At 36.4% G+C, this 13,273-nt stretch overlaps 1 protein-coding gene across 5 annotated transcripts in view; it reads left to right on the forward strand.

Annotated features, from left to right (window-relative positions):
• Positions 1-5,481: 5,481 nt before the first annotated feature.
• The window catches only part of PHF14 (PHD finger protein 14), a 168,058-nt gene continuing 160,266 nt past the window's right edge, over positions 5,482-13,273 (forward strand). For all 5 annotated transcript variants that reach the window (XM_063099411.1, XM_063099413.1, XM_063099414.1 and 2 more), the window contains exons 1-2: positions 5,482-5,649; positions 6,132-6,242. In XM_063099411.1, coding sequence (XP_062955481.1) covers position 5,649; positions 6,132-6,242 — 112 coding nt within the window. In that variant the 5' untranslated portion in view covers positions 5,482-5,648. The remainder of the gene's footprint in view (positions 5,650-6,131; positions 6,243-13,273) is intronic.

Below are 13,273 nucleotides of genomic sequence, written 5' to 3' on the forward strand. Positions count from 1 at the left end.
GTCTCCTTCCAATAAACCATGGTGCCTATTCTGGTAATCTCTGGAGTTAGACTTACTACTTAATAGAACTGAACTTGATGTTTTATTTGGGAGAAACACTGTTTTCAGTTCCTTGGAAAAGAGAATTTCTATGTAGCTTTTTTCCATTTAATGAATTATCCAGCCTACTGTCCAAATTGTAGCCCTTCTCACATGCCTCATTATCTCTCATCTGAGGGTTATGCAGAGACTTTGCTGGAAACATTCATTTTTGTGATTTTTCTTCTTCATCTGGATGAGTTTATTAGCTTCTCAGTCTGCTCGGTTTTGCTGGTAATCTGGACCTACTTCCATAACTATCAAAATTTCCTCCATAGCCCTCAAAAGTCTGCTGGTGACATTGTTTCACGTTTATAGCAGTACCATGGTTTCATGGCTTTGTTTCTATTTTTATATTTCTTCTATAATTTCAGTGAAATTTAGGGAAGATAGGTCATTCATATGTTCAGTTAGTCTTTGTGACCCATACTCTTATCCTTAGATTTACGGCAAATGGAATTTTACTTTCCTGGCTTCTTAAAAAATTAATTAGGATCTGCATCATCTCCCTCAACAAGATAAGATGATTCAGTTTTCTTTCATTTCTCTTATTTTACATTCTGCAAGCACCTCATCTCTTCCTGTAAACCTCTTGGATTTGGTTAAAATAATTTAGAATTATGATTCTCCTAATTTATGTATTCTTGCTTAATAATTCTATTAAATTCCACAATCTCATTATCAAAAATTGTTCATGATTAATTACAACTTTTCTTTTCTTTTTCTTTTTGGTATTTGGCTGGTATAGGGATCTGAATCCATGACCTTGGTGTTATAAGGCTGTGCTGTAATCAACTGAGAAAACAGCTATCCAGCCAGCCCTCTTTTTCTCTTTATATCATTTTTTTTGCATTTTATGTCCCTTGATTTCTTTTTTTTAAAAAATTTTCTTGGAGTCATTTTGGAGATAGGGTGCTCTGTCATCTGCTTCTCAAAACTTTAAATTTAACCAGAGAGATTATTATTATTATTGCCAGATCCTAGGTGGAGAATCAGAGACTCGAAGTTGACTTTTGAAGGTATACAAAAATTCAGTGGCAAAGCCTAGACTCCGTTTTAGTTCTCCAGACTCTGTTTGCAGTCTTTTGTTCATAATTTTGTTTCTTTTTCCTATAACACGTGTCTAAAACAACAATAAGCTGTTTAATTCACTAGCTTTTGTTGGAGTAGTTTGAAAGACAATTTCTAAATATAAATCTGCTTTTTGTAATTATTGTTGATGCTTGTATAGTCACATTCAGCTTGCTTAGTTGGACAGAATTATGGGCATTAATAGTATTCTTTGGCAAAATATTACATTATGACTATTTGTGGTTGCTGCTATTAGAAAATAATTATTTTTATGATATATAATTATTCTTTTTTGTGTAGTAATACATGAATATCTTGAATTTGAATACCTGGCAGCAAGAACAAAAAGAGAAACATGATGGATTACATAGCAAATATTCTAATAAAGTGGCTGATCATTAGGCTACTCAACAATTTCTGAGCTAAGAAAGAAATGAGTAATTTATCATGTATGGCTTAGAGATGTTCAGAAAAATATTATATCAGATGCTACTATAGCTGGTTCGTAAACAATATAAGACAAATTCTTTATATGACACAAAAATAATAACAGTGCAATATCCTTTATGAATACAGATGAAAAAAATCATGAAATAAAATACTAGTAAACTGAATCCAACAAAATATACAAAAATTTACACACCATGACTAAGTGGAATTTATGCCAGTAACCTAAGGTTGGTTCAACATACAAAAATCAATCCATGTAATAATATACCATATTGATAAAGTACAAAAAACACATGATTATCTCAATAGACATAGAAAGAGCATTTAACAAAATTCAAAGCTTTTTCATGATAAAAACAGTCAGCAAACTAGGAACAGAAAGGAAGTTCCTCCACCTGATAAAGGATGTCTATGAAACCTACAGGTAACACCAGACTAAACAGTAAATAACTGAAAGCTTTGTTCCTAAGATCAGGAATAAGATAAAGAATTCTTGCTCTTACAACATTTATTCAACAGTGTATTGGAGGTTCTAGCCAGGGAAATTAGGCAAGAAAAAGAAATAATGAGCATCTAAAAAACGGAGGAAAAAGTTCAAGCCCCTTAATTTAATGTCATTTCTTGGAAGTTGCACGTATTGTTTCTGCTGACATCTCATTGGCCAGAACGTGCTGATGTCTCATTGGCCACAAATAATGTCAAGAAAGTTGGGAAATGAAGTCTATATTCCTCGAAACCTTGTGCCCAGTTAACATTTGAGGCTTCTATTTTTGAAGAAAGGAATATTAGGATTAAGAGTCAACCATCAGTCTTTTCCTTATTTATTAAATGTAAGCCAAAAAAGCAATTAGTTTTTTTTTTTTTGGGGGGGGGGTGCCCGGCTGGTACAGGGATCAAACCCTGCATCTTGGTGTTATCAGCACCATGCTCTAACCAACTGGGATAACTCCACCCCTCTCCCTTCCCCTCACTTTCTTTCTCTTCCTTCTGACACACAGATTGCAGAGGCTTAAAAAATTGCTAATCTGAATGCAATATTGTCTCCTGGGTTGGCTCTTGGAACAGAGAAGTAACTTTAGTGGAAAAAGTATTGAAATCTGAATAAAGTCTGTAGTTTAGTTAATATTATTTTACTAATGCTAATTTCTTAGTTTTGATAAATGTGCTATCGTTATAGAAGATGTTGACATTAGTGGAAGCTGGGTGAGGGGTATACAAGAACTCAGATTTACTCTTCAGTAAATCTAAACTTACTTCAAAATTAAAAGTTGAAAGAAAAAAAAAAAAGATTGCTCATACCCAATAGCCAGGGGTTTACAAAACTGAAAAGAATGTTTATGCACTCTTGGTGGTAATACATATTAGTACAGCTTGTTTTAGAGTGCAATTAGGATTATTTATTAAATATAAATGTTTTTATGTGTTTTGGCAGTTGGCTGGGTACAGGGATCTGAACCCTTGACCTTGGTATTATGAGACTGCACTTTAACCAACTGAGGGGTTATGGGGGGGGTTATGGATGGGATGCCACTTATGGGTCTTGAGAAGATGAGGTATGGGAGGATGAGTGGTTTCCACTTCAGAGGGCTCTAGGGTAACTCTTTCCATTTTAAACAAGGAGGTAAAAAGAATGATCACTGAAAAGGAAGAGGGTTTACTAAGTAAGTGTATGACTTTGGTATGGAAGTTTCTATAACACAATAGAAAAATTTGAGAGGGAACATAGCAGTAGTAGTTTGGGTTGGGGACTAGAGGTTCAGAGAGATTGGAAGGGTTTGTATTTTTGGCAGTCATGAAAACAGAAATAAAAGGTTGCAATGTAAATGATGTAACTAGTGTCATGGTGGAATGTCTTTGGGTACTAGAGGTAGTCTAGCCTTTGGGTACAGACTCTTAGTCTAGTCATGCTCTCTTAGTCCTGGGCATTTGTCTTTCCTTAATCTGGATCTCCTCTTTCTCCTTTTCCACATTCTCCAGGCCAGTTCATATACCCTCTCTGGATCTAAATATGACTTTCTCCAGGCTGCCTTCCCTGAGTGCCTTCTCTATTCTAGCATGTGGACTTTTTCTCTGGTAGCCCTATTCACAATATTCAGGATTTGCTTGTACCCCCCGACTGCCTGCCACTTTCCACCATGAGTAGAAGCAGCCTGAGGCCCATGCCAGATGCAGCTGTCCCAGAATCATAAGCCAAATAAACCTCTTTCCTTTATAAATTACCCAGTCTCAGGTATTTCTGTCATAGCAACACAAAATGGACTAAAACAATGTTATAAAATTTAATTCCAGTTTACTATTACAAAGGAATTCAATGCATATTTATTTGGAGAATAAGCTCTGCCAGCACATGATATAATTTGATTCTTGCAAATTTAATTTACACAGTGTTTCATAACATTGTATTTCCCCATGCTACAGACATTGCCATTCAATGTGTATTTGTAGAGTAAGCACATGAATTGAATCAGCTTTATCCAAACTGTTCTCCATCTTTAATATATAAACAGTTTAAAGAGTGTTAATACTGGGGCTGGCTGGTTAGCTCACTTGATTAGATAGCTGTGTTGTAAGTCCAAGGTCCAGTGCTGGAACCCCATACCGGCCAGCAGCCAGAAAAAAAAAAAAAGTTTAAAAACTATTAATACTGCTTCAGATGTTAACTAACATTTAAAAAAATAGTTAACCTGTACGTTAATAACTGTGACGTTTGAAACTGTTGAAGGACTGCCATATCCTATTGCACATACTGTTCTTATGTTTTCATGGGTTTAAAAATTCACGTTAAAAAATAAATTCCCTAAATGGACACAAGGCACTATGTCACATTCATGTGGACACATATCCTTAGAAAATACACAATATACTGTGCGAAGGTATTTTCCCCTTGATGTAGTCATTCTCTTTTTCTCTTAACAGAACTAAGTACTGTGTAGGATTCATGTGGAAATGTCTGCCCACAATGCAATAGTTAATTGATAGAATTAAATGAGAACTTTTTCTGTTAAATTTATAATTTTCAAAGCAGCAATCAAACTATGTCTAATGCAACTCTCACACTATCCTTTTGCAGAAAATAAATTTTTTGCACGTTTCACGAGATGCATTTTATAGAAGCAACAGGTAAAGTGTGGCTGTCTGTATCATTTACGTTTTTTGGTAGTGACTTAAGTAAAAGTCACTACCCCCCCCTTTTTTTTTTTTTGGCGTCTGGCCAGTATGAGGATCCGAACGCTTGACCTTGGTGCCATCAACAACACGCTCTAACTAAGCAAGCTAACCAGCCAGCTCTCAAACGTTCTTCTGAGGAAAGTTCACTCCGAGTAAATCCTTAAAAAACAAAAACCAGAAATAAAAAGTGGCCTCCCATGGATTTGGACTGAGGAGCGGGATAAGTCTCGGAGAGGGAGGAGCTTCAAGGACTTGTGGGCGGAGCCTCAAGCGTCTGCAAGGGCCCTCCGCTCTCTCCTCGGCTTCCGCTCGGCTCTGTTCGGCTACTGTACCCGGAGGGAGAGCGTCTGCGAGTCTGGCGCATGCGCTCTCGGCTCCTGCTGCTCTCAGGGCAGCACTCGGCCTCGTGTCTTCACTTCCTCCTCCTGAGAGCTGTATCCGGGTCGTTGCTTTCCCTATTGTCTTAGGCAGCCGGCTTCCCCGACTGTGCAAATTCTGGGTCTTTTGTTGCTTCTGGTGCAGGCTAATAAAGTTTTTCTTTCTTTTATTTTTTTTTTCCTTCTAGTTTTAACGGGGGAAACTAACTCTCCAGTGCCGGGTTGGTCGCACTACCTGGGCCGGAGGGCGCCTCTGGCCGGGGAGCGCCGTGGGAAGGGGCGCGAGCGGCCGGGGCCGGGCGAGAACTGGTGGGCAGGGGGCGGCGGGTGGGGGTGACCGCGGGGCTGCTCCTGGGAGCGCCCGGGTCCGGTCGGAGGCGCCGCCGATTTTAAATAGCATCTGTCGGACTTGTCTCCGCGGCCCTAGTCCCCGACCACGGCGCTGCCTGGGCTCTCGCAGCCTCGCCCTAGGTCTCCTCCAAACGATCACCTCACGGATTCCTTAGTAAGTGTGTCCGAGGCTTCCGCGGGGAGAGAGGCCCATCTCAGCCCTCTAGAGTCAGGGCGGTGGGAGCGGGGCGGGGGTGGAAAGAGCCTGCGGGCAACCGGACCCTTCGTGGACTCCGTGTCCACGGTCCGCGGGGATGAACGGGGCTTCTTTTATCGCGGGGCTTTGCGTTTGCTTTTTGTTGACTGTTGCGGCGTCTAAATGAGGGCTTAGGAGGGAGTCGCAGAAACATCTTCACAAAATGTGCAAGGAGGTCAGTTTGGATTTCGGCCGACCTGAGTTGGCTTTGGCCGCACCCGGGAGCTGGAGTTGCCCAGCCCTCCCCATCCGTCCCGCACCCGACCCTCACCGCACCTTTTGCTGAGAGCTCAATTAAACAAAGAGTCCCTGCGCGAGATCATCTTTATCTTCTCCCAGAATCACAGCTCTCCCCTGTTGGTGGGATTATGAATGACAGTGTAATTTTTTTCTCTTAACAGTGGATCGCAGCTCCAAGAGGAGGCAGGTGAAGCCTTTGGCAGCTTCTCTGCTGGAAGCTCTCGATTATGATAGTTCAGATGACAGTGATTTTAAAGTTGGAGATGCCTCAGGTAAATGTTTCCTTCTCTCTTCCCCTTTCCCACCTTTCTGGAATTAGCTTATTTTTAGACTTTTTAAAAAGTCAGTTTTGATTAAAATGCCAATTTAAAGTGAAAGCACATAAACTTCATTTATTTTGTCCATTTGATTTCCCACATTTCCCTAAGATCCTGTATCACTAACGTCTGTCATTGTTTCCGTTTTCACTGATATTCACTCAGAGATAATTAGCAGGCATGGAAGGACTTTTTCCAAATTTGCAAGAGCATTTTCTCAGTTCTACACGTTAAAATATATTTATGCTAATTTTATGGACGGAGGAAAAAGTGAGAGATATCCCGAAGTAGAATAATCTGAGAGTAATGTGGACCATGAATAGCTCCCGAGAAGAGTTCTTCTATTTTCAGATCACTGAAAAAAGAAACTTCTGAGGGGAATTTTGCTTTTTATCTCTTAGCTCTCTTATTAGAATAAGATTGACACGAGTGAAAATTGTACTTGTAAATTATAGTAAGTGCTCGACCTTGTGGATTGGGCCTTTTCAGAAATCTTTGCGGTGCCGTTGAATGACATTGAAATTAAAAAGAAAAAAAGAAATCTCTGATGTGTGAAGCATACATGCTTGTTCATTATATTTAGTGATTTTAAAAACAAATTTTTGAAAGGTCATACATTTACATTGTACAAAATTGGAAAACAAAGATTTTCTTTTTTATCTTCTGTTCAGTGTAACTTATGTATGTAATATGTAAATTTTTAATTGACAGAATCTGAGAAACACATAAAAATTATGTTTAAATGTTTTATGTGACAAGTGCTAGTAAATACAAGAACAAAAAAAAATTATAATTCTCCCCCTTTTGATGGAAATTTAAGTAAAGTGAGAAATAAAAGCTTTTCCAGTTTCATCCCTTTAACAGGTTTTAAATATCCTTCCAGAGAGTTTGCTATGCTTAGTCACATCTCTGTCCTTTCCCTCTGTTTTTTTCTTTGTTTTTTTCCTGCTAGGGATGGCAGGAAGGGATGCAGTTGTGTTGTGTTGTGTTACAGTTATCACTTTTAATAGCATCAACAAGCAGAATTTGCATTGTCATTTACTGAGAACTTTTATTGTGTGTATAATCTTTATTTTTTACAATAACTCAGTGAAGAAGATACTATTTTACAGGTAAACGGAGTATTGAGTTTAAAGAACTTGCTTGAGGTCACTCAGGCAGTAATAGATCCAATGGATTTGATTTACCATCTTTCCTGTGGTCTTATTAAACTCACTTATTAGTCCTAGTAAAAACAGACAAATAAAACAAAACAAAATCTTTTTGCTGCTTCATTCCTAAGACTGGACAGATGTAATCTTAAACTGAAACTACTTGCATATTGTGGTTACTAATTGAGTTCACACTCAGCAATCAAAAATTGATAAATTTATCTTGATTAGCTGTTTTTAACTTTTGCTTCTCACTTTTTTATCTCACGTTTAGTTGGTTCACTGATTGGTACTTCCAAAGAAAGGAAAAAAAGAGAAGGGAAAGAAGATAAAAATTCAAATCTGTCTTAGTTCTGTTGGTGAAGACCTTGGCAGATAAGAATATTCTTGGCTAGAATGTAGTTGGGTTTGTTATGGTTGAGGTTGTAAACTGTGACAAAAATGGTTGGGTCTCAGAAGTTATCAATTATTTGAATACTTTTATTGGAAAAACTCCAAACTTTATTTTCTTTAAGTATTCCATAATTATTTCTGTGACAATAAATCCTGACTTTATAGATAATTTTTTTCTTTTTGTTTATTCAGATGGAGTTATTCACAGGTATCACTTCTCTTTACAAGGGATGAAGCAATTTCATGATATAAGCTCAAAATAATTTTGGTGTCGAGCTAAGAAGCTAAGTTGAGATTCCAGACCTTGTTAAATCCTAATCAGATTTGAAAGGAACTGTCTATTATTTGTGAAAAGTGATAGGATGAGTTTTGTTAGGCTGATTGTGTGTGTGTGTGTGTGTGTGTGTGTGTGTGTGTGTGTGTGTGTGTGTGTGTGTGTGTGTGTGTGTGTGTGTGTGTGTGTGTGTGTGTGTGTGTGTGTGTGTGTGTGTGTGTGTGTGTGTGTGTGTGTGTGTGTGTGTGTGTGTGTGTGTGTGTGTGTCCGTCCCCTAAAAGCACTCAAAAATATATACATTCTTTTCCCTCTTGTCATATGATACCTAGTTTGCTGCACTCACAGTTTATCTCCCTGGTCCCTGGGGAGCTTAAGTTCGCTAGGTCACAAATTTAACCACAAATTAACCATTGTGTGGTTCTTGGTATGATACTGTAAAAGGGAATTAAGTAGAAAATGATTTTAGTTGAAAATAATTAATAGTCAACCGAAATTAAATCATATTTTCCACTCGAGTCAGTTTCATTGGTGCTCCCTATAGCTGAGATGCTGGCTTACTCTAGATTACCAGTGTTCCCTGTTTGAATCCTTTCTCTTCTCTGCCTGAAGTAGTATATTTAGTTGGACTCTTGCAGGAAATAAGATATTACACCTATCACTGGTTTTCAAACATGTTGAAATTGTGGAATCCCAATCCTACTTATGAATGGAAGATTAAACTGGAGGTGGAGGAACAGTAGCTAAACATCTGTCTGGTCATATCTTCTTTTAAAACAATCTCTAGAAATGACTTACTGAATGAACTACTGACTTAGATCTTAATGTTCATATGGTTAGATTGGTCGGCCTTGATTTTTATTGACTGGATTTTGTACATCAATTTCTTATCTTCATCTTGAAATCTGAAATTCTGACTATAAAACTTTTTATATTTCTGTTTGGCTTTAAGAATAAATATAGGAAATACCAAAAGATTATTATCAACACCCTTGCAGATAAACATAATTTTATGCATGTGCTTCTCAGATGATAAAATAGAAGAAATTAACGTTGTTAAAAGAATGACACACAAAAACACTGGCAAGTGATTATCGACAAAGTTTATAATTATAAGCCTCTACCTTTAGAATATTATGAAATTGAAAATAGTTTATCTTATTTTATCTCTGGTGCTAAAGCAGAGCTAAGTTTCTCATTTTTGATTGAGGGAAGTCAGTAAATAAAATTTAAAATGATTAAGTACTAAAATGTGGTATACGTGTATTAGAGTTATGGTGATAACCACAAGAAGAACCAAAGGTGGAAATGTTAGGTGGAACCATATGAAATTCCTGGTAGGTCTAAAACAGTTGAATATTGGCAGTATTCGAATATTGGTTCAGCCTAGTTAAAGTGATTGTATTTGAGACTTGGGCCTAGGATTGGGAATAAGCTAGGAAACTATCCATTTAGTTATTTGCTGTATAGCGGATGTAATGTTTAGTTATGCTAACATAAATTTAGTTAACTTATATATAAATTGAATGTTTTTAAAGATGTATGCATGTATTTTATTAAACAAGACAAACTAGCAGTGTCATGTCCTGTCATTCCTCCTCCATTTCCTTCCCTCCCCCCACCAAACTAAAGTGGTTAACTTTATTTTTAGAAAAATTTTTAAATGTTTTAAATTTTTTTATTTTTATTTTTTGAGTGCCATAAAATCTTTTTATTCATCATTTCAAAAACATGTGGAAGAAAACAAAAAAAAACAAACAAAAAAGATACATGTATACCTTCATGTTCAGTGTCCTTCAATGGGGGAAAGTAGTCTTCTACTTGACATATATTTCTCTGCCCAGTATGCTGAAAAGGCAGACAAAGGCTGTTGTTTTTACTGTTATCTTCAACATTAAGCGAAGATCAGAGGGCATATTGTTAATCACCAACTAGTCTTTGTGAATGCAGCTGGAGAATGATTTTCAAAAGAGACAACTGCTTTTATGTCAGCAGTAGTACCTTTACTGCACACAGAGTTGGTGCCTTCTCAATACTGACCTCTATGCATCCTGCTTCACAAAATACACATCAATTCAATAAAAACTTCCTTTCAACTTTAGCATGGATGTTCAGGGGGTAAATGGAACAAGGAGCTGCTGAGCAGCTCTCTATATAGCACACTTGCTAGGACCTGATTCCCACTCTGCCCCTCAACAGCTTTATAATGGTTAACTTTAGATCTTGATCCATGGTTGGTTTAATTAGGCTGTATTACCAGAAAATAATTGAACTAGAAGAGTCAGGTTGAGACTTTGGTAGTATTTTGCTTTGGTATTTTGTACTTAAACTTACTTTGTATAAGTGGATCAAGAAAGACATAAAAAGGAAAAAAAGAAAAAAGAAAGATATGTTTATTTACCATCTGTAGTTTTGTTCAGTGCTTTTCTAGATGTTATGGTGAATTTACAAAGAAATAGTAATAATATTAGAATAATTAAAGTAACAGATGTAAATAAAATAACAATTGGAGCAATTAAATAAAATAATATGTGATACAAAGATGATCGATCAATTGCGTAGTTCGTCTTTTCAGAGGAAATGGCATTACTTTAGAATAGGTTGATCTAGAACAGTTTTATTGAGGAAGTAAGAGCTGAACTATGAACTGAAAGAGATAAAAGATTTAGATAAACAGCAATTATGGTGAGAGAAACATTAAATGTTAAAAGTATGGAGGATCAGAAATGTCATTTATATTTGGGGATCAGTATTGAGTAAAAGAATAGTAGAAGAGATAAACCTACAAAAGTAGAATGATTATATTGAGATCTTTTATACTAGGTGAGGGTTTCTTAACTTTGACACTTGGCATTTTTTGTTGGATAATTCTCTGTTGTGGATGCCAGACCTGTACATTGTAGGATGTTTAGCAGCATCCCTGTCCTCTACTTGACGCCAATAACATCTTTCCCATCTGTCCTCTAATCCCCAACCCCTTGTGGCAACCATTGTCTCCAGACATTGCCAAATGTCCTCTAGGGGAAAAATTTTGCCCACTTTAGAACCACTGATTTACATTTACCAGTGAAACAAGGTGACACAGCTAGAACTAGAGTCAGAAGCAGAGGATGAGTTGTATTGACTGACTGGCTTTTTTCAAGAGATACAGAATTAGCCAAAGATGGCCCCAAGATGATAACTCTGAATAGCCAGTAGACTAGTGATCTATTATTTATTGTGTATATTTATAATACTAATCATTATTGCATTAGATCATTGAACAGAATGATTATGGTTGATGAAGTTGATGAATAATGATTATACTGCCAAGTTAATATATAAAACAATTAAATCATATTGATTTTATCATTTAATATTTATCAGGGGGAAAGCCAAAGTGTTGGTTATAATGGTATTGATGGTTGATAGCAGTTAAATTAATTTTTATTTTATTATTTAATATTGTGAAGGGATTCTTAAAGGTTGGTTTTTAATTCTATAACAAAAATTCCTTAACTGTTAGTTGAAATAGCTATTGCTTGAAGAGGTTCTGATATATTGTGTATTTGAGAAAGGTTGCCTTCTATTTAATCAAATGGGGAGTAGAATTTTGATTTAATAGGCTTTTTAGTACAAGAAAGTTTATTGTAGGCTTGGAATTAACTGTTCTAATGCCTGAGTAGCTTTATTTGAAGTATCTGACTCATTTCCCTAGTTTATTATTCCTTTTGATTTGTGTATTTTTTAAGGGTGTAGAAATGATGGATTTGGAACATGGCACAGAATCATTTGATTTTGTAGTAAGAGGAAGTTTTTTCTTTGCTGCCTGTGAAAATATAGACAGCTAAGGACCTTGATTTCTTGGTTGTTATTACCCAGCTATGCTTGTAGCTAAATATTATCTCCATCCCTCAAGTGCATATGTGCCAAAAAGAAGTGATGACTAATCAGATGAAGAAGTTACTTTTCACAGATCAAAGGAAGATAAAATTTGATGTATTCCTGATCCTTGTCGTTGGAATATGACTAATGTGTTATATTTGCAGAATGAAGGGTTGGGTAAGCTACTAGGATTTGGATTTGTGGAAGAAATTCACATTCTTCTGATAATATGACAAATGTAAAGCACTTAAATCTTTTCCTTTTTTAGCTTTCTATTCAGACTTAATTACAGAACAAAAACAGAATTAAAGGATATCAGTTTACCTCCACTTTAAAAAATTATTAATTAATTGGGATTGGCAACAACAACAAAAAAAACAAAATCACAAAAATCTCTGACGTTTTGTAAAATTTACCAAGTAATAGTTGAATTTGATTGGTCTCAGTGTTGAACAGATACCCACACTTCTGCCCCAATTAATCTTACTTTTGTATCTACCATTAAGCTTTTATTGGTAAAAAGCCTTCTAGAAAGTGGGTCCAGAAGAAACATACCTTTTCTTTTATCTCCATCTCCTTGTTCTCTTAATTATGGCATTGCTTGTAATGTGTTTAAATTTTCCTTAGCCAGTGTGCACAAGAGATCCTTCTCTGCCTTAGAAGGATTTAGTCAACTCTGCACGTTATTTATTAGATCCTTATTTTAAAATGTCTAGAAATTATTATTATTATTTTAACAGGTGATTTTCGTTAGTAGGTTGGGTTTAATTGTGAATGGCTCCTGGACTGAAAAGAGGTCCCCTGTTTGTGAGTGATATTGGGTGCACACTCTTCCTGAAATACAAGAAGCTCAAAAATCCAAAAATGTTTCCTAAATTTGGTACAAACCTATTTGATGGGAAAACCTGTCCGGAACTGATAGTTTCTTTGTAGTGTTTATTTCTCTTACACTGTAAATATTCATACTTTTGGCTGCTGGTGAGTTTGGTTACAGGATAGTACCATAGATCTCACTGGGGGTTGTTAGAAAAATATATGATGCATAGACCATGCTGTCTTTCTTAAATATGAAGAATTCTAAATTCTGAAACCCATCTGGCTCCAAAAGTTTCAGAGGGAATTGCATGATATTGCTCTTGTGTCCTGTGTAAGATTGTTTAGGATGAGAGTGTTTTTTCAGAACAGTCCTGAGTAAGCTGTGGATACCTACATGATAATCTTGAGATTGATAATGATTTCCTAGGATCAGTCAGCATCTGTTAAGTTTTAGTCTTTATCTTTTGTGTGATTTAACTTGGAGGATATTT

The sequence above is a fragment of the Cynocephalus volans genome, chromosome 6, assembly GCF_027409185.1.
Source record: "Cynocephalus volans isolate mCynVol1 chromosome 6, mCynVol1.pri, whole genome shotgun sequence".
Lineage (NCBI taxonomy): Eukaryota > Metazoa > Chordata > Mammalia > Dermoptera > Cynocephalidae > Cynocephalus > Cynocephalus volans.